The 22,374-nt window shown below is 36.0% G+C and overlaps 2 protein-coding genes across 2 annotated transcripts in view; both read left to right on the forward strand.

Annotated features, from left to right (window-relative positions):
* The window catches only part of gfus.1 (GDP-L-fucose synthase, tandem duplicate 1), a 38,840-nt gene extending 26,872 nt beyond the window's left edge, over nt 1-11,968 (forward strand). Inside the window, exons 8-10 of the mRNA XM_056445619.1 lie at nt 1,786-1,865; nt 3,737-3,836; nt 9,709-11,968. Coding sequence (XP_056301594.1) covers nt 1,786-1,865; nt 3,737-3,836; nt 9,709-9,764 — 236 coding nt within the window. The 3' untranslated portion in view covers nt 9,765-11,968. The remainder of the gene's footprint in view (nt 1-1,785; nt 1,866-3,736; nt 3,837-9,708) is intronic.
* gfus.2 (GDP-L-fucose synthase, tandem duplicate 2) overlaps nt 1-22,374 on the forward strand; it is an 84,977-nt gene that overhangs the window by 26,886 nt on the left and 35,717 nt on the right. The gene's annotated exons all lie outside the window — the stretch shown is intronic.

Below are 22,374 nucleotides of genomic sequence, written 5' to 3' on the forward strand. Positions count from 1 at the left end.
TGTTTTTATTAACTATTATTAATAACATGTTGTTGTTTTTATTAACTATTATTAATAACATGTTGTTGTTTTTATTAACTATTATTAATAACATGTTGTTGTTTTTATTAACTATTATTAATAACGTGTTGTTGTTTTTATTAACTATTATTAATAACGTGTTGTTGTTTTTATTAACTATTATTAATAACGTGTTGTTGTTTTTATTAACTATTATTAATAACGTGTTGTTGTTTTTATTAACTATTATTAATAACATGTTGTTGTTCTTATTAACTATTATTAATAACATGTTGTTGTTCTTATTAACTATTATTAATAACATGTTGTTGTTTTTATTAACTATTATTAATAACATGTTGTTGTTTTTATTAACTATTATTAATAACATGTTGTTGTTTTTATTAACTATTATTAATAACATGTTGTTGTTCTTATTAACTATTATTAATAACATGTTGTTGTTCTTATTAACTATTATTAATAACATGTTGTTGTTTTTATTAACTATTATTAAAAACATGTTGTTGTTCTTATTAACTATTATTAATAACATGTTGTTGTTTTTATTAACTATTATTAATAACATGTTGTTGTTTTTATTAACTATTATTAATAACATGTTGTTGTTCTTATTAACTATTATTAATAACATGTTGTTGTTTTTATTAACTATTATTAATAACATGTTGTTGTTTTTATTAACTATTATTAATAACATGTTGTTGTTTTTATTAACTATTATTAATAACATGTTGCTGTTTTTATTAACTTTTTAATAACATGTTGTTGTTTTTATTAACTATTATTAATAACATGTTGTTGTTTTTATTAACTATTATTAATAACATGTTGTTGTTTTTATTAACTTTTTAATAACATGTTGTTGTTTTTATTAACTATTATTAATAACATGTTGTTGTTTTTATTAACTATTATTAATAACATGTTGTTGTTTTTATTAACTATTATTAATAACATGTTGTTGTTGTTATTAACTATTATTAATAACATGTTGTTGTTATTAACTCCAAATTATTAACAGATTTTTATTCGTGCTGAAAAATAGTGTCGCATCAAAATTAAAGGAACTATGAAAACAACCCACATTTACAATAACTTCATTCTTAAAGAGACAGTTCACACAACCTAAATTCTGTCATCATTTGATTTCTGTTTGTTTACATTGTTAAAACGTCTGCTTTATTTTATATGCAGCAGTAAAGCTCCACTTTCAGAAGTTGTAGTGATGCTTTCTCTTCCCTGAAATAGTATGAAATTAGTTATAACATTTTATTATAAATATTGTATTGCATACATTTCTTAGTACAGACATCAGCAACGAAAGGCGTTATTAGAAATATAGACCTTATTAGCGATTTTTAAAGAGGACCTATCATACAAAAATCACTTTTATAAGGTGTTTAATCACAGTTGTGTGTCAGCAGTGTGTGAATATATCCAGCCTCTAATGGTGAACATGAATTAATTCTATCGTTTATAATCAGACTTGATATAAACAGTCTGCAGAAACCCTTTGATTGACATTCTCCCTTTGTACGTGTCATCAGACGGGGAAAGCCCCGCCCACTAGTGACCATCTCTTCCTCATTAACATAAACAGAAGCCCTGAGTGAGAAGCAGCCGTATTATTCCAGTAAATTTTAATTTGCTTGCATTTATCTTACTTTGCATGAAGGTTAATATGTGGGTCAGCCATAATTGAGAAACAGATTTAGAGATGCTGTATTCATTTGTTCGTCTTGACCTCATGTTTCTATGTAGTTGGTGAGGAGGATGAATTGTCCATTAAGGATGCTGCGGATGCTGTGGTTGAAGCGCTGGAGTTCACAGGTGACGTGATTGTATCCTTTAATACACAAACAAACAATCCACTTCTTGACTCTAGGAAGCTTTATCAATTATTAATGTAAAAAAAATCTTGGCGTTTCTGTGTGGAGTTTGCATGTTCTCCCCGTGTTGGTGTGGGTTTCCTCCGGGTGCTCCGGTTTCCACCACAGTCCAAACACATGTGCTATAGGTGAATTGATGAACTAAATTGGACGTAGTGTATGAGAGTGTGTGCAAAAGAGTGTGCATGGGTGTTTCCCAGTACTGGGTTGCAGCTGGAAGGGCATCCGCTGTGTAATATTCTGGATTAGTTGGCGGTTCATTACGCTGTGGTCACCCTGATAAATAAGGGACTAAGCTGTAGGAATTGATGAATGAATTAATGTTTTCTGAATTTGTATCGTCATGAAAATAACCTGAAATGTTGACATTGCATTAAATAAAAATATATACAGTTTAATGTACTATAATATAATATAATATAATATAATATAATATAATATAATATAATATAATATAATATAATATAATATAATATAATATAATATAATATAAAAATATATGCAAAATATTAATTTGAAAAGTTTAATTATTAGCCCTATGTGGAATTTTAATTTTTTTTGCAAGTGTTGTTTAAAAGAGCAAGGCCGCTGGGTCAAGTCTCGGCTGGGTCAGTTGGCATTTCAGTGTGGAGTTTGGTGTGGGTTTCCTCCGGGTGCTCCGGTTTCCCCCACAGTCCAAACACATGCTCTATAGGGGAATTGGATAAGCTAAGTTAGTGTATTAGTGTGAATGGGAGAGTTTGTAACTTATCCAGAATATGTATTTAAAACAAATACCGGATAAGTTGGTGGTTCATTCCACTGTGGCGACCCCAGATTAATAAAAGGACTAAGCCGAAAAGAAAGAAATGAAGACGGACGGACGGACGGACGGACGGACGGATAGATAGATAGATAGATAGATAGACGGACAGATGGACGGACAGATAGACAGACAGACAGAATAATAGATGGATGGATGGACGGACGGATGGATGGATGGATGGATGGACGGATGAACTTCAAATATCACCAATAGAATCATTGGAAGTAGTTTCAGTGTGTGAACTAACCCTCAAAACACAAACCTTAGCTCTCAGCGCTCTCAGTACATCACCAGTAAAGCAGTTTACTGTTTAGCTTAGCTTTTCTACAGTGGTGTATTGTAGAATAATGTACCCTATAGCTGTAACTTATGATATTGTCTAATTTGTGTAAGTGCTATATAGTTGTTGTATTACCACAGCAAACATAGGATTATCACAACACATTTATTCTAATGCCTTACTATATGCTTAAAAGACTGTAGTGTAAGTACCACCTCAGAAAAAAATGTTCTCTTCAAGTACCAACATAATGACCAGTATTGAAATACAGTAGCGTAGTCGGCCTAATTAAGCACTGCACGGTTCAAAAACGAGATAAATATTCATAATAATTGGAATTTATTTATTTCCATTATATATAATATATATTTATTTCTATTAGCCGCTTTAAACATTATACATAGTTTAAACATTAACACTGTAATGTGCTTACAGGTAAAAACACTTAACAAAATAAAATGCACACTTTTAAATGAGACCCACTGCACTAGTATTTAATATGAATTACAGCACTCTTTAATTTTTTATGTGGGAAATAAAATAAAAAATCATACAAAAGCTGGTTGTAATGCAGTCATCACCAAACAAAAGCTAAGATGTTGACCTTTACAACAATTAACCATGGGTTTAGATTGTTTTTAAGATGCTGATCTTCAGCTATCACTAAAAGGATCATGCTAGTTAGTTTCAGTGTGAACTAACCCTCAAAACACAAACCTTAACTCTAACTCCTCTCAGTATGACACCAGTAAAGCAGACGGACAGTTCAAGAAAACCGCCAGTAACGCCAAACTACGCAAATACCTGCCAGACTTCAAGTTCACTCCATTCAGAGAAGGTGATCACACACACACACACACACACACACACACACACACACTCCCACTGGAGAGATACATCATGATTTTCTTATTTGCTTTATTAACAAGAACCAGCATGTACCGTTTAATTATACGACAAAATCACTTCACATTCCTTAACAAGATGAATTAATTAAGAAAAGCAGCAGAAAATAATAATAAAAAGAGGAGAGGGAACACAATCACATTACACTAATTATTATTACATTATATCAGGGGCGTAGATTTAGGGTGGACGGAGGGGACGCGTCCCTACCAATATCCGCCAACTAATAAAATGTCCCCACCAATAATTTAATCCACTTAAAAAAAAAAAAATCACACCGTCAATATTAAACTATAGACATGCAGAAAGGGTTAAATCCATAGACTGTAAAATATATGGAAGTAGTATCCGTGACGTCACCTATAGGTTTCTGAACACTGAAAAAGAAGCTACAAGTAGGCGCGGCCAACCGTCGCCATTTTGTTCGCGCGTCATCGCACCCACGGCGGGATACCAAACAAGGGCAAAGAGGCGGAGAGTGGGCGGAGCTACAGACACCTGCTGGCACTTTGCTTAGACCTGGCAGACAGACTTTACTTTGGGAGAAACGCTTGATACTTTATTACCTGCGACTCGTTTGTGTTCTGAACACATGTGCTTGGCTGTACACTATATCAATAAAGTGTTTAGACTTTTAAAACACTGCTGTAACACATTGAGCCACTAAGCAGTGTTCTTATGACGTTTTTCTACAGGAGGAAAACGCGAAATACTTCCAAACACTTCAATTATAGTGTGTGTTAGTAAATGCAAGACTATTGATGAACTCCAGCATAACACTGTATGATAACGCTTCAGATGACTGTTCTAGAGCCTACAGCTAATCAATCTGTCACATTCTGGAGTGCTTTACGGGTCTAAAGAAAAATATTAATGATAAATGATCTCAAATAAAACAATTACACTTATAGAGATGGTATATAAGCATATAACTTTACTCACATGGGAAACGAGGCCACGTGAATGATTTGTGAGCACAATTAAATGCACACAGCATCCCATATCATCTGATAATTGTAAGAAATAAGTCCAAAAGGCAGCTGACTGTGTAAAGCCACATAAAACAACACAAAAATACGATGAATATGCCGAGATCAGTGGCTAATCTGCCGGATTCAGCTGAGGTGAAGTGACGGCGACCAGCGAGACCTAGCTGTCACTCAAGTGGCCACGCCCTTAATTATGCAAACTTAATATAACCTAATATAAAGGAAATGGATGAGTTATAAAAAAATTCACCCCCCTCACAGTTGTCATGGAGGGTAATAATAGCTATATGAACCAAAATCGTTCTTTGTACCAGGCTGTAAACACCTTTTTTTCTGCTGTAAAGTTGGCCATTCTAACAGTGGGCTCAATTGCAATTTGCTCTATTATGGAGCCAGGACTAGTGGGATTTTGATGAATTGCAGTTTCAGTTATTTCCGTATTGGCTTCCTGAGGGAGAGCGGGAGGTTGCCGCTTGGTTAAATCACATCTCTCCTCAAGTTCCCGCCCCCCCCAAACACATATGATCATTGTGATTGGCTGTGGCTTTCCCTGCTGTCACGTGAGAGGCTGTAGCTGCTAATGATACAAACAGCGAGCGCCAAAATTGTGCAGGGGAATTTCCCGTGCAAGAATAAGGTGACACATAAGTGAGGATGGCGGCAGCAAAAAAAAGGTGCACATAAGGAGCTTTTTGTCAAGGGAAAGTGTAAGTCGCATAAACTCTAGTTCGCTACTGAATGAGTCCATCATGATAATGCTCGTGTTTTCCCCCGCTTTAACGAGATGTATCCAGCTGCAGAACCGCAGAACCACACACGTTTCAGGCACACACAATCTAGCAGTGTTTCCCAACCCTGTTCCTGAAGGCACACCAACAGTACACATTTTCAACCTCTCCCTAATCAAACACACCTGAATCAACTTATCATAACATCAGAAGAGACTCCAACACCTGAAGTTAATGGGTCAGAAAAGGGAGACATCTAAAATATGTACTGTTGGTGTGCCTCCAGGAACAGGGTTGGGAAACACTGATCTAGCACACACGATTTACGCAAACCATATATGGTAACTTAACTCCTTAGCATTATCGCCACCTATTGAATTTCACAAATATGGCTTCCCATTTCAGTTATTATTATTATATCGTAACGATCATTTTAATGTCTCTGCAGTTTCTGAACCCAAATTATGTAAATAAAAATAAATAAAGACACTATAATATAGTTATAAACTGATTATCTAATTATAAACTAATATATTTTACTAAACTGTCACAGCTGTTATATATATATATTTACTTATTATTTTTTTGATTAATTATTAATAGCTAATTTGTTTCTATTGCTACATTTTGGTTTAAAAACAATATATTGCTTACTATAAATTAAGCCTACTACAGTATTTAATGTGGGAAATCATTAATTAAAAAGTTATTAGAAACACTATATACACACTATTAAATCGCTTGAGTAAAATATTAATATAGTGTTTTACATTTATTACATGTAAAATGTATTATTGCCTATATTAACTTGCTATTTCCTTCATTATGAATGAATGCATTATATAAAATAAACCTGTGCAATTTAGATCTTTCAGCAAGGCCAGCAAAGTATCTGCGATATTGACTTTGTCAGATAATAATGACTAGATAGTGTGTGCCAGATTGTGTGTGCCTAGAACGTGTATGGTTCTGCGGGCCTGCAGCTGGATATTATTGGCTTTAACGCACAGTCTGTCATTATAGCAGACTGATGTAGTCTGTGCATAATACGCCCTGAAAACTAACTGCAGAATAAGCAGCTACATGTAAAAGTGTATGATCCCTGCCAGTTCTCCTGATCTCTCAGAGTAGCATGTGTAATATGAAACAGTTTGTCAGAAAAACTACAGCCTAGGCTCCATGCTTTATCAATACTGATATGTGAGACATGTTTCATTTGCATTTAGGCTAAAATAAACGGACGTCTTTATTAAACTCTCTATCAATTAATAAACATTCTTTTAACATTACACTATCAGGCCTGGGGTGACGCGGTGGCGCAGTAGGTAGTGCTGTCGTCTCACAGCAAGAAGATCACTGGTTCGAGCCTCGCTTGGCTCAGTTGGCATTTTGGAGTTTGCATGTTCTCCCTGCGTTCGCGTGGGTTTCCTCCGGGCGCTCCGGTTTCCTCCACAGTCCGAACACATGCGGGTTAAGGTGAATTGGGTAAGGTAGATTGTCCGTAGTGTATCTGTGTGAATGACAGTGTATGGGTGTTTCCCTGTGATGGGTTGCAGCTGGAAGAGCATCCGCTGTGTAAAACATGCTGGATAAGTTGGTGGTTCATTCCGCTGTGGCGACCCCTGATTACTAAAGGGACTAAGCCGAAAACAACATGAATGACTATAAGGCCCACGTGCAATTAAACTGTACATTTTATATTACAGTTTTATAAATAATGAACATTTCTAATAAAGAAATATGAAAAAGATACTTATATTTAAAATACAAGTTTATTATCATCTATCATTACATTTATTTTTAGAAATCTGTTAGAACTTGTTTTAAATTAAAAACTGGAGCCTGTCGGTTCCTATTGTAGTGAAAAGTGTATCGACACATGCACTCCGGTGTTCACGGCGACCCGGGTTCAATTCCCGCCTCGAGGTCCTATGTCGATCCTTCCAATCTCTCTGCTCCCCACACTTTCCTGTCAATTCTCTCTACTGTCCTGTCAAAATAAAGATGAAAACCCCGAAAAAAAACAATTATAAAAACTGGAACCCACAGGCAAATAACAAACTGGCCAGAACTTTCAACGTTCCTCAGTCAGAATTTGGCCATTTAAAAAAGAAAAATCCAAATATAATAATAATTATCCAACTTTTGGTCTTTCAAATTACCCGAATCCCCTTCGGCTACGGGGCTGACTATTCAATTTAACTTAATACATTTTATGAACAGAGGATTGATTAATTAATAATATATTTTTATAGCAGTTAAATAATTGTAGCTATATATATATCCCCAGTTTGTCCAATATAAAGCCCTTCTGGCCAATGAAAAACCTGTAGTGTCTCATTCTCTAAACACACTGGTATCTGAACTACTGAAGAAAACTCAAACCGAACCCGTCCCCAAACAAAACCTTCACAAACACATCGACAAAACATTCAAATATAATTATGATGAAAAACTAAAAACTGAATTTAACCTCCAAACTAAACTTCAAAGTTATTCAGCCCTAAACAGAACCACACAGCTGGCAAACTATTTATCATTAAAACAATTCAAAGAAAAACACACTCTGTCTAAATATCGCCTCTGTGATCATGACCTACAAATAGAAAAAGGCAGACATCAAAAATCCTGGACTCCTAAAGAACAGAGAATATGTAAACAGTGTGACACAAAACAAATAGAGGATGAGATGCACTTCCGTCTGTTCTGCCCCAAATACACCACAACTAGAGAAATATTTTTTACCCAATTTGAAACATTGACTGATTCATTTCTCAATTTAAATGACTTTACCATATACTCGGAGAGAATGAACTGACGTATAGACTAGCTGCAAAATATGTTTACACCCTACACACAATCAGAAATGGTTAATGTAAATTCATGTATCTTATTTAAATAATCTAGACTTTTTATTATTATTATTGTTATATTTATCAAATACATTATCTGTTTGTTTGTTGTTGTTGTTTTTTTGTCTTTTATGTCTTATTTACTCTATTATCATTTTTAATTTTTATTATTTAATGATTTTAGTATACTACATACTTGAAGTGCTTTGGCAATACTGTATTGAATGTCATGCCAATAAAGCAACTTGAACTTAAACTTGAACTACACCCTTGCATTATATAACGTTAATAATATAGACGCCATGGTGGCGCAGTGGGTAGCATGATCGCCTCACTACAAGAAGGTCGCTTGTTCGAGTCCCGGCTGGGTCAGTTGGTATTTCTGTGTGGAGTTTGCATGTTCTCCCCGTGTTGTTGTGGGTTTCCTCCGGGTGCTCGCCCACAGTCCAAACACATGCGCTATAGGGGAATGGAATTAGCAAAATTGTCCGTAGTGTGTGTGTGTGTGTGTGTGAAAGAGAGTGTATGGATGTTTCCGGATCATGGCTTGCAGCTAGAAGGGCATCCGCTGTGTAAAACATATGCTGGATTAGTTGGTGGTTCATTCCACTGTGGCGACCCCTGATTAATAAAGGGACAAAGATGAAAAGAAAATGAATGATTTATTATTACACTCATTATATTATACATATATATTTTTTTCTTCACATTTGGTTAATAACATAAGTTATTCAGTGCACCTTTGGTACAGAAAATACAAACATTTACTGCAAAAAAATGTTCAAGAGGAGCACATATTATCTGTTTTAGTTGCTTTATTTTTACACTATTTTAAAATCACTTTTATTTACATTTTATATTAATTTACATCACGTTTTCTGGCAACATGAATAGAGATTTGCTTTTTGCACACTGACTTTTGTATATGTGAAATGTACTATATGATAGAATAAAATTTATAATAAAACCAGCATCTTTTAAAGAGCCACTCTTAACATAATAACCCAGAATCACATGTTTATAAGATAAGGAAAATAATATGAGGAATGAAAGTTTCAACATTTATCCAAAAATGTTGAGTATATTGGCAAGACCGGAATAAATGTGAAATAGTTTCATTAAAGCATTCATGATTTTAAATTGTTGTAGAAATATTTTTGATGGGTAAACTCAATTAATTAATCTAAATGAATCATGATTTTCAATGTTTACAGAAAGCTTTTTCTTCTTTCCAGCCATCAAGGAGACGTGTGATTGGTTTGTGGCCAATTATGCTGCCGCCCGTAAATGAAGAGCCACACTTCTCATTGGAGAGTTTGAACACTGTTTAATGCTGGAAACCAAAACAGGACAGACTCTTTGAGCTTTTTTATTGTTATTTTAGATGATCGTTTATCACTCTGTGTTTATTTAACGTTTTTCATACAAGCGTTTTCATTTGCAAAAACTACAACATGCTGCATCATCCCCCATTGCCTGATCTGACTGCGCCATCTAGCGGACACCATCAGTAATCAGCGCGTTTTAAACATGAAACAATACGACAGTGATTTATAGTGAATATACTGTTTTTGAACTATGCTATAGTTGTCAGTTATAGTGTAAATATTAAAGTATTTACAGCTTTGTGTAACGAATTCTACAGAATACTGTAGTATTAACTAGTGATGAACTGTACTAAATACTGTTGTATAGTTAGAGTAAACTGTGGCGTATTGTAGTATAATATACCATATGGATGTAACTTATGGTATTGGCTAAATTGTTTATATTTCTTTAGTTGTTGTATTACTACAGCAAATAGAACTGTCACAACACATGAATTCAAATACACTACTATAGTAAAGTTTCAAAGACACTAGTATTTATTGTAAATTATCCTAGAGATTTTTTCATGTGGGAAATGTCATTTATTTTTATCAAGCCTAAAAATGGATTGTTTTTCCTTGCTGAAAAAACTGCTTATCCAGCCTTGGCTGGTTGGCTGGTATCAGCTGGTTGACCACCCTGGTTTTAGATGTGTTTTGAGCATTCCATTCCGGTTTCAGCTGGTTGATCACCCTGGTTTTAGATGTGTTTTGGCCATTCCATTCCGGTTTCAGCTGGTTGACCACCCTGGTTTATATGTGTTTTGGCCATTCCATTCCGGTTTCAGCTGGTTGACCACCCTGGTTTAGATGTGTTTTGGCCATTCCAGGCTGGTTTCAGCTGGTTGACCACCCTGGTTTTAGATGTGTTTTGGCCATTCCAGGCCGGTTTCAGCTGGTTGACCACCCTGGTTTAGATGAGTTTTGGCCATTCCATTCCGGTTTCAGCTGGTTGACCACCCTGGTTTTAGATGTGTTTTGGCCATTCCATTCCGGTTTCAGCTGGTTGACCACCCTGGTTTTAGATGTGTTTTGGCCATTCCAGGCTGGTTTCAGCTGGTTGACCACCCTGGTTTAGATGCTTTTTGGCCATTCCAGGCCGGTTTCAGCTGGTTGACCACCCTGGTTTTAGATGTGTTTTGGCCATTCCAGGCCGGTTTCAGCTGGTTGACCACCCTGGTTTTAGATGTGTTTTGGCCATTCCAGGCCGGTTTCAGCTGGTTGACCACCCTGGTTTAGATGTGTTTTGGCCATTCCAGGCCATTCCATTTTCAGTCTGGTGAAATGATGACCAGCTAAACCAGCTTGACCACACTAGCCTGGGAGACCAGCCAAAACCAACCATGCCCAGCTTAAACCAGGGTGGTTTTAGCTGGTCATTTCTCAGCCTGACCAGCTAAGACCAGGCTGGAAATGGCCAACACCCCTGTAAAACCAGGGTGGTCAACCAGCTGAAACCAGCCGACCAGCTTAGGCTGGATTTTTCAGCAGGGTTAGTGCAGTTATTAGCAAGCAAAGGCTAAGATGTTAACCTTTACAAAAATTAACCATGGTTTTATTATAGTAAAAGTTTAGTGAATATATGTTTGGCCTAGTACCAGTTTTTTAGCCAGTTTTACTACAAATGCTATTGTTTAAGCTAAGGTTAGAGTAGAAAAGCTGAACTGATTTCTGGTTACCACAGTTTAACAAAAACATGTTATTATTTTGTTTGTTTGTTTGTTTGTTTTTAACATGGTTTATCTTCGTAATAGTGACGTACTATTTGTTTAAGATTGAACCGTGTGTCTTAAAGAGGCTTGTTTTGCAGAAAAATCTATGACGTCAATAAAGGCGACGCCACCGCACTGCCATATTGGTATTCCCTACAATGCTCAGGCAAAGTCCCTTTAAAGCCCCAGTCAAATCACATGATTTTTATTGTCGGTCACTGTGTCAGATTATGCTATTTTTTTCTTGACAAAATCTTGACTTGTGGGCTAGACCCAATTCACTGGAGCACGTGCCCCAGTAAAAATCTCGAGTGCCCCAGTAAATGCGTTGAGATATGATTTACTTCATATATAAGTGTATTATTTACTTTTTTTATCTTATTTCAATCTCAATAAACACTGATGCTTGCAGATAACTAATGACTACATTAGGTTACTTACATTAAGGGCATTCGTTTCGACATTGGTAGGATCGAACTTATGATTCCTTTTGAATATTAAGATATTTTCTGTGAAACCTAAATGTATATTCTCCTGCCATGAGTTTCTTAATAAACAATCCCTCGCCTAAACTTCGCACATAAGCAGCAGCAGGGAAAAATCAGATGCTCAAGAGATAATCTTTAAAATAATGACTTATTAAAAATTAACAAACATATGACAGAGATTTGTGATACAATAACAGCGAAGCATTCATTAAATCCTTATTTTCCTCAGAGCGAAACAAACCATCCACCCATATATTTAGTAGAGGAGCACAAAACAAAAAAATAAATATCTTTTTGAAACTAATTTCGTTTGCTATAATTTTTTATTTGAAACGTAATTTTAATGTATCTTTTGTTGGTCAGTTATCTACAAACAAGAATAACGAATACCATTTGAGGGGAAGCGCTTCAAAACAAGTCCGTTATATGCGCCAAAACAGGAATTGCTGTGAGATAGTGCTGGTTTGTTAAATAAAATAATAATCTAGCCTAAACAAAATTAAAGTGAAATATTTACAGTTTCAGAGACGCCTATATTAAACTGTTTTCGCTGTTAATGACAAATGTGAATAAGCAGGAAATGCTTTTGCAATGTATTCTCAGCACTGAACATGTTCCCAGATTACCTCAGAGGAACAAACTCTGTTGGAAGGATGAGAGAACTCAGAAACTCATTGTGAGAATAGAGATGTGTTTATTTGTGCCATCTGGCTATATCCACACACGTCTGTCCAAACAGCTTGAAAAGTAGATATTTCACCGTAGGTGCCCTTTAATTTCCAAACAAAATCTGCAGAAATTCACATCTGGTCCGAGCCCCTCCCCCATGAATCGTTAGGCTATAGTGATCGATGATTGGCTCCTGTACTAGAAGGCGGGCCTTCATTCGCCAAATTGAGGTTACACTTTTCCCCATTCAAAACTATACGAGTGACCAGCACAATCTCACGGCAATTCGTAACTTTTTGATTAAGTGGCTAATTCGTATGGATTCGTACGATCTTATTCGTACAATTTAGTATGACTTGCTCATCCCCCAATGATGATTGGGTTTAGGGGCGGGGTTCGGTGCCACGCCTCCTTTTTAAAATCGTACAATTTCGTGCGACTGAACTCGTACGAATTAGCCACTAAACTGACAAAATGTAAAATACTTGCGTTTTCTCGTGAGATCAGGCTGGAGTAAGATGTGTTGTGTTGTGTATTCTATAGTCTTTGGCTCAGGCTATCTGTTGAATTAATGGGATATTGTAGGATTATTATGTGAAAATTGCGGCTAACAAGACTCCCGTTTGCATCTAAACCTCCATATGTGTACTGAACTACTCAAAGGTCCTAAATACAAAGTCATAATTTAGTATTTGGTGATCAAGAAGCTTCTACTATATATAAAAAAGCTCTAATACTGAGAAGAGCATCAAGCAGAAAAAAAGGTGAAGCGTGAAGATGTTTCTGTTCTTGGCGTCCAATATAGACATATTTGGTATAGCTCCACACAGGTTCTGCAGGATTAACTGCATTTCCCAGAATTTTTGTATCAAGATATTTTAAATCTGTAGTCAACAAAATTCTGTGCGCTCTCAGAATGCATTGGTATGCAGACTTTTCATTTTTCAGTAACATTTGTCAAGGGCTCGCGATGAACTGTATGCCGTTACAAAATTGACGCGTTTAAAGTCTGTTTTCTTTAAAAATCAATGATCTCCACTGCCTGATTGATAAACGATATAAAGTAGGTCTCGGATTGTACATTAAATTACATTTTTCCGCGCCATGTCTTTAAATGTCTTTACCACAGTATTCTCAATGGAGTTTCTCTGCTAGCCTGCTAATCCTGATGGACGCTTGCGTGTGAACGGCTTTCGTAAAAGGAAATACCATTTTCGTTAACGTTTCCATTTTCGTGTAAACGGAAACACCAGAACTCTCATATGATATGATTCATAAAGTCATGTGGTTTCAGTAAACGAGGCTTTCATGACATCATGATTTTTCAAACCCCAGTTCCGATACCGATGCTGCGTCCCAATTCGCATACTATCCATCCTAAATAGTATTTGAACGTAGATTTAGTCTTAAATCGTAGTATGTTGAGAAGAGTATGCCAAAAGTTCCCGGATAGTTTACTATTTTCGGTAATAATGTTAAGTGTGCAAGCGTCCATACTCTAACCCAGTATTTCCTAACCCTGTTCCTAAAGGCACACCAACAGTACACATTTTCAATCTCTCCCTAATCAAACACACCTGAATCAACTCATTAGAACATTAGAAGAGACTCCAAAACCTGATGTTAACGGGGCAGGTAAGGGAGACATCCAAAATATGTACTGCTGGTGTGCCTCTGGGAACAGGGTTGGGAAACACTGCTCTAACCGCTGATATTGCCCACAGTGCATTGCGTGTTGGAGGTGAATTCGATTTAGAACTACAAACGCGGGTGAAAAGTGTAAACAAACTACAAACATGATGGATGCGCGAGACCAACCGTCAAGAAGAGAGCCTTCAGTAAAGATGTTTGTATGACTGTTAATTAATATCTAGCCCACTGGAACATGTTTGAATCACGTTTTCTGTCTTATATTTCATCTGCAACAACAATACTGAACTTAAATAAAGACGTGTTTTGGACATTAACGTCTGAATGCAGAATTATCCAAACACCTGAGGAGATTTCTCTGCATGAAAGACTGGTGAATGGGAGATTTATGGAACAAAATCAATGCCAAAAGTATTGAATTAAAAAGCTTGTTGAATAGCACAAACTGAAAAAAATAATACACCGTATTAACAAGATCTTGCATTTTAATGACTTGAATTGCAGGGTTTGTATTTTTAGGTCCTGAAATTTAACATAGCTGTTTATTTAAGCTGTGAATAGTTCAACTAAAAATATTTCAAACATGTTTTCGTACTTATAAATTCAATAATTCATTTTCAATTTCCAGGATTCACTTACAAAATATTCAATACCCTTTAAAAATACGATGTATAATATTCAAAAGGTAATTTTCAGTTCATTTTATTTCAGTTCAAATATTCGCTTCCATAAATTCAGTGGCTCAAATTCGACTGTTAAAATTCAACATTACATCCGGGAACTGCAGGAAAAGCAATAGATTGCAGATTGAAGATCGCCAGCTGCTTTTCCACCAGCAGGTGGAGATGGAATAATTTAAGATTTTTTACCCAGTAAATAGACGAGAAAAAAGCTAATAAAGGCACAAAAGTAGCATTTAATATTAATATCAGTGTCTTGGACATTATAAGTAATAAAATGAGTATGAGTAAAATAAGTAAATGATCTTTTGGTCATTTATATTTGCCCTTATGTAACAGAAGCCAGTTGGTGATCGCGTAAACCTCACTCCTCGGATTCAGCGACAGATGTTGTTCTGCAATATTTAGCCGGTTGTTGCTAGATCGGATACGTATGCAGCTGGAAGTTAATGACAATTATTTCTATTATACCTCAACCCCAACCCTAAACCCAACCATCACAGTACCGTAAAAACAGTTGTTGTACAGAGTGTTATTTATGTTATCTGTTAAATTTCCCAATAAATTGTATTTTTTAACTACTCCCACCCCAACCCTAAACCCAACCATCACAGTACTGTAAAAATATTAATTATTGTTACACAGTTTCATTAAAAAATGCTGCTTTATTAATGTGCATATCGCACTTCCGGCTGGCAACATATCTGATCTAGACTTTACTATCTTTAATCTCCTCACAGCATTTGTCTCCCATACCGGTATCGCCAGCTCGCGCCCTGCTCGGACCAGTGGCGTTACATGCACATTAGAGATGCGCGGATGGGCTTTTATTTCATCCGCAACCGCATCACAAAACTCATCATCCGTCCGCCATCCATCCGCACCAATATTTCTGACCAATTTTTAAAACCGCACCCGCCCGCCATCTGCTGATTGGGCTCTTTATTTGAATGGCTTATTCATTTTTATTATTAAATGAATGTATCTTTATTGATTATTAAAGAATAGAGAATGACTTTAATGTAGACATGTAGTTAATCCAAACGTGCAAGCCAAATCCAGCATTAATTGACGACGCTTTGAAGTGACGCTAAACGATACGAGGACCTGTCTTTGGTCCTCGAGTCTTTTCCTTGCGTCCTTCCCTCGCATCCCGGAGGGGTGGAGCTAAGACACGAGGAAAGAAAGCAAGGAAAGGAAACGAGGATGCACAAATAAGAAATGAGAAGCACCCTATAAAGCTCTCAGAATATCCAACACGAATATCAGCAGTGAACTCCGTCTCCGATCGGCGCACAGGGACAAAAATAAATAGTCTAAATTAAACGCACTGTACTGTACATTTTTTTATAGTAGCCTAATAGAAAACGCATTTTGACACATCATTTCAACATGCTGCTATTTAGCCTACTACTAAATGCCTATTTCACTTTATTTTTTAGCAAATAGATAGAATAATAAGTCATTTACATTATAGCCTAATAATGTTCACATTTGTAGTTGTCCATAGCAACCCCAAAAACTTATCTGCTTGTCTTGCACATCTAATTAATGGGCACAGTTTTTCGACTATTTTTTTATTTATTTTTTTATTTATTTTTTGCTGTGGAAGTTATTGCGCTTGTAGAAATCGTAAACAACACCAATTCTGCGACACAGATGAACCTCTATTGATATCTCTATCAGACGATGCCTATTTTATATGCCAAAAGAAACAACAGGCAGTAAAAAATATTAAAATAAATATCTTAATGTAGGCATACACTGAAAAAAATGATGTCTGCAAAACTGTTGCAAACAATTTATTTGTGTTGAATTTAAACAAACAAATTAAATTTAATAATGTTCAACTTAATTTTTTGTTTAAATTCAACCCAAATAAATTGTTTACAACCACTTAACGTAAAAAAATTGAGTAAATCCAAGGAATCATCTTTAAATGATTTTTTTCAGTGTAGGCTATAGTCGCATGCTTTGGCAAACATTTGAAAAAAATATATAAAATAAAAAAGTCATATCGTAGTTAAGCTTTATAGGCTCAGTCACCCCCACAATTAGAAATTCAATTAACAAATATATATATATATATATATATATATATATATATATATATATATATATATATATATATATATACCATCCCTCTTTGAGCGAACATGAAGTCTGACCAGGCTAAATTGCCTGTATGACAAGTCTATGCCCCAATAACCCATGAACTTACGATCATCCCCACAAACTTGAAGCATAATGAAGTACTACGCTTGCGACAAAGAAATTCTGCCAAAATAACCTTAAGCCTCAGAACGTAAAAGCGAGGCCAAATAACTAATACACAACATGTCTAGAATAGAACAGGCTAAACCAACATGAACGTAAAATTATCAGCTGACCGAACTCAAAAGTTTATATTAAACATGGGCTATGTGTAGTCTAGATAACATAGGCTAATTGGTTTAATATGCCTGACCTTAGGTATAGTTTGAATTTTCTTGGCACTATGCAGGAATAAAATAGCATCTACAGTGTCAGGATTCAGACGAGAGCGCCTGGCCTGTATAACGCGCCCTGCTGCACTGAAGGAGCGCTCGCTCACAGCACTTGTTGCTCATAGACTCGACTAGACAAAGTGTGCTCGATTTTTTGGATGTAGGTATGGTCAGATCATATTTAACAATGTATACATATTTTTTTTATTTGATTGGTACAACCGCCCGCCACCCGCCCGAATTTAATTAAAATATTATTTTTCGTCACGTCATCCGCCCGATCCGCGGAGTCCGCGACTGAAACCGCCAACCGCGCATCTCTAATGCACATAAACCATCTTTTGATGAATATGATGTTACATTCTCTATCTTTATTAACTCATTCTTCCATAGATGTAAAGTATAATATTGACTGGCTGCTAAAGAATATAAACGTAAGAGAAAGGAAATAAAATAATCATACAAAATTCAAAACCAGAGAGATTTCATGAGAATGTCACACAAAACAGTTTACTTGCAACTGTTGGACAGATAGTGTTAGATAAAGACAGTGTTCAGGTACGATTTAAGGTTGGGTATGGATGGGACGTGTAATTTAAAATAATTTAACATAGCGAGCAAATGCATTAAAGGAGCGTCTTCAGTTATTAATACAGAACCGTCTAATATATGGCATAAGCATTAAGGGGTTATTAGAAGTGTTTGTGCTGTTTAAACGCAGCTTTTTTTCAGGATTGGGGTAGGCTATAGTTTCATTATTTAAATTATTATTGTTGTTGTTATTATTTTATTATTATTATTGTTATTATTGTTATTATTTTATAACATTTATTTAGGCTACTGCGCTTGAATAAGTCATTTCAGTTCTAAATTAGTATTTCTTTATAACACTCTGCCTGCCTTTAATTTTTCTAATTTTTGGGGTTCTGCCATGGTGCCTTTAGTTTGTCCAGATTAATTGTTTTTATTTTTATCTAGTAGCCTAGGCTTACTGCATGCCTTTATTTTTATATTATGAACATATATATATATATATATATATATATATATATATATATATATATATATATATATATATATATATATATATATATATATATATATATTATTTTATTTTATTTTTTTTTTACTTTATTATTTAAGATGATTGGCGACCTCTAAAATATAGACTAAGCCGAAGGAGAATGAATGAATTGATGAATGAATGAAATATTTGGCGTTTTTTTTATACCTGTGCGGCTTACGAGAAACGCAAACGAGTGGCCGCGAGCTCTGGTGGCCGGTCAGAGCCAGCACCGCACGTCAAATACTGGTTGAGAGATGCTGGATGGCTGCCAATATTTGATGGGAACACCTCTGAAGTTTCAGATGATATCTGGGCCTGTGCATAGTTATGAATGTGAAAAGTAAAAGTCGTGACATTTGGCCAAGCATGATAACACAAGAGTGTTTCCATTATTATATTAATCATACCTATTAACCCCCCCCCACACACACACACACTTAGCGAGAATCACGCGACCGTCACCACCCCCACTTAGCTAATTTCCGCGACCGCCACATCCCTACCATGTAGCGTAAATGAGCACCTGCCCATTTAAGAGTCTGTGAATGGCACTGCAGAACAACGTCTGTCGCTGAATCCGAGGAGTGAGGTTTACGCGATCACCAACTGGCTTCTGTTACATAAGGGCAAATATAAATGACCAAAAGATCATTTACTTATTTTACTCATACTCATTTTATTACTTATAATGTCCAAGACACTGATATTAATATTAAATGCTACTTTTGTGCCTTTATTAGCTTTTTTCTCGTCTATTTACTGGGTAAAAAATCTTAAATTATTCCATCTCCACCTGCTGGTGGAAAAGCAGCTGGCGATCTTCAATCTGCAATCTATTGCTTTTCCTGCAGTTCCCGGATGTAATGTTGAATTTTAACAGTCGAATTTGAGCCACTGAATTTATGGAAGCGAATATTTGAACTGAAATAAAATGAACTGAAAATTACCTTTTGAATATTATACATCGTATTTTTAAAGGGTATTGAATATTTTGTAAGTGAATCCTGGAAATTGAAAATGAATTATTGAATTTATAAGTACGAAAACATGTTTGAAATATTTTTAGTTGAACTATTCACAGCTTAAATAAACAGCTATGTTAAATTTCAGGACCTAAAAATACAAACCCTGCAATTCAAGTCATTAAAATGCAAGATCTTGTTAATACGGTGTATTATTTTTTTCAGTTTGTGCTATTCAACAAGCTTTTTAATTCAATACTTTTGGCATTGATTTTGTTCCATAGAGATTAACCTGCTGCTGCTGCTGCTTCTCCAATAAGGTAGGGAATAAAATATGACAGAAATGTGGATGATGTGTGAATGATTGACAGGCCTCGAGGAAGTAGTAGGCAAAAAGCTTGGTTGTTGCTAGATCGGATACATAGAAATTTACATTAGATGTCACCTACCCTATTGTTGTCAATTGGAAGGAATGCATCAATAGAGCCGCCATTTTAGTACAGGGTAGCACTCCTTTGAAATGAATGTGGGACCAAGCTGCAGTGGAGGACTGTGGCCATCCAGAGCCAGATATATATACACATATATGCATATATCTATGATCGGGAGGTTTCCCTGTGGTCATTATGCGTAATGTTTTTTTTTATTATAATTTGACATCACTTTTCTACATTGATGGATGAGTGACCACACGGGCATTCAAATAGAGTGTGTTTGTGTGTATGGAAATGTACAATCCACCCACCCTGTTAAATTTGATCTAATCCGTGTCCTGAAACACACTCCCCCCTCCTCTCCTGCTTTCACTTCTCATTCTAACGGAGGGAGTGATTCGTTTGTGAATGAATCTCTGTTATAAACGACTCGTTCTCTTAGCCGACGTGTTTCTAGCACCGCAGCGTCTTGCTGTCATATTTCATTTACATTGTTTGCTGATTTTATTCAACAAAACTAGCATAAGCCTAGTGTTTAGTGCAAGTTGGTGCTACTTGACCTTATGGTCAGAGCAGTAAGTGACTGTATTATCATCAATACTTGTTTAGCATAAAGGTTCATGACATATAAAAACATAAAAACCGAAATCTTACCTGTGAAATGTTCTGCCTATGTGGTTTGTTTTCTTTGTTTGCACGTTACTACACCAGAACACAGTGCTAAAGTCCAGCGTCTTCACGTTGGCACAGTGTCTTGACTGCGGTTGACATTTGCGCTGGGAGCACTGTACAAATATGGCGGCGCTATTGACGCATGCTCACGGTCCGTAAGCTAAATCTAGTGTATATGGATCGGATAATGTTGCGGCCGGAAGGTAACAAGTATTATTTATTGAATTATTTATATATTATTTATTCCCATTGTATTTTATTAACATCTACCCCCACCCCAACCCTAAACCCAACCGTCACAGTAATGTAAAAACAGTAGTTTCATCAAGTATTATTTATGTTATCTATTAAATTACCCAATAAATTGTATTTTATTTAACGCCTACTCCCACCCCAACCCTAAACCCAACCATCACAGTACTGTAAAAACAGTAGATGTATCAAGTATTATTTATGTTATCTATTAAATTACCCAATAAATTGTATTTTATTTAACGCCTACTCCCACCCCAACCCTAAACCCAACCGCCACAGTACTGTATAAATATTAATTATTGTTATTCAGTGTCATAACAATATGCAATATATTGATGTGCATATCGCACTTCCGATCTAGCCTTTACCATACTTTCTTGTCTTACACACTCAAAAGTATGTATTTTTCCTTCACAAAAATGTACATACTTTTAGGGCGTAGTATAAGTATGCGAATTGGGACGCAGCACGAGTGTCTACGCTACTGATCTCCGGTCAGTCTTACAATGAAGGATATGTAGGGTGAATTCAGGTCCATTGGGACACTTTTTGTGATGATTTTGAGATGACTAGGGAAAAATTAACCCAAATTCATCCAACTGTTTATTTTTATTCATTTTAAGACTTATGCTATAGTATAATAAAACATGCTACACTGAACAAAAATTATTCAAAGATGATTCCTTGGATTTACTTAATTTTTCACGTTAAGTGGTTGTAAACAGTTTATTTGTGTTGAATTTAAACAAACAAATTAAGTTGAACATTCTTAAATTTAATTTGTTTGTTTAAAGAGCCCATATTATGGGTTTTTGAAAATGCCCTTCCCTGTAGTGTGTAACACAGCTCTAAGTGAAGTGAAATATCCAGCTAAGGCTTAAATCTGTAAGTGTACAGTGTTTAAAACTATTGATTCATCTATAAAAGAGTCGACTCATAGTGCTTCAAACGAGTCGTCTTGATAACGAGTCCTTAGGTGTTTCGTGATGACGCAGCTACAAAACACAAGTAGTTGCGCCGCAAACCCGGGAGATTTGAAACCTGCGGCCCCGCCCACTAACAGAAAAAAGCAACACACACACACACACAGAGAGAGACACCGGTCGAATGAAGTCACGCTGTGGGGGGTTGGATATAACTGAGCGCCGCGGATATAACGGAGCGATTCCCGGATATAACTGAGCGCCGCGGATATAACGGAGCGATTCCCGGATATAACTGAGCGCCGCGGATATAACGGAGCGATTCCCGGATATAACTGAGCGCCGCGCCCGCTCTATTCTGCCGCCCTAAGTCTCCTCTATGGACGCGCCGGCCCTGTGTGTGTGTGTGTGTGTGTGCGTGTGTGTGTGAAAAGAGCAGGTAGACTGTGATGGGCTAGGAGATCTCCTCGCCAGTTCTTGGACTTTTTGCTCAATAAAATAGTTAGCCGTCAGTATTTTCTAGTCCATCGTCTGTGT

The sequence above is a fragment of the Danio aesculapii genome, chromosome 20 (genome assembly GCF_903798145.1).
Source record: "Danio aesculapii chromosome 20, fDanAes4.1, whole genome shotgun sequence".
Classification (NCBI taxonomy): domain Eukaryota; kingdom Metazoa; phylum Chordata; class Actinopteri; order Cypriniformes; family Danionidae; genus Danio; species Danio aesculapii.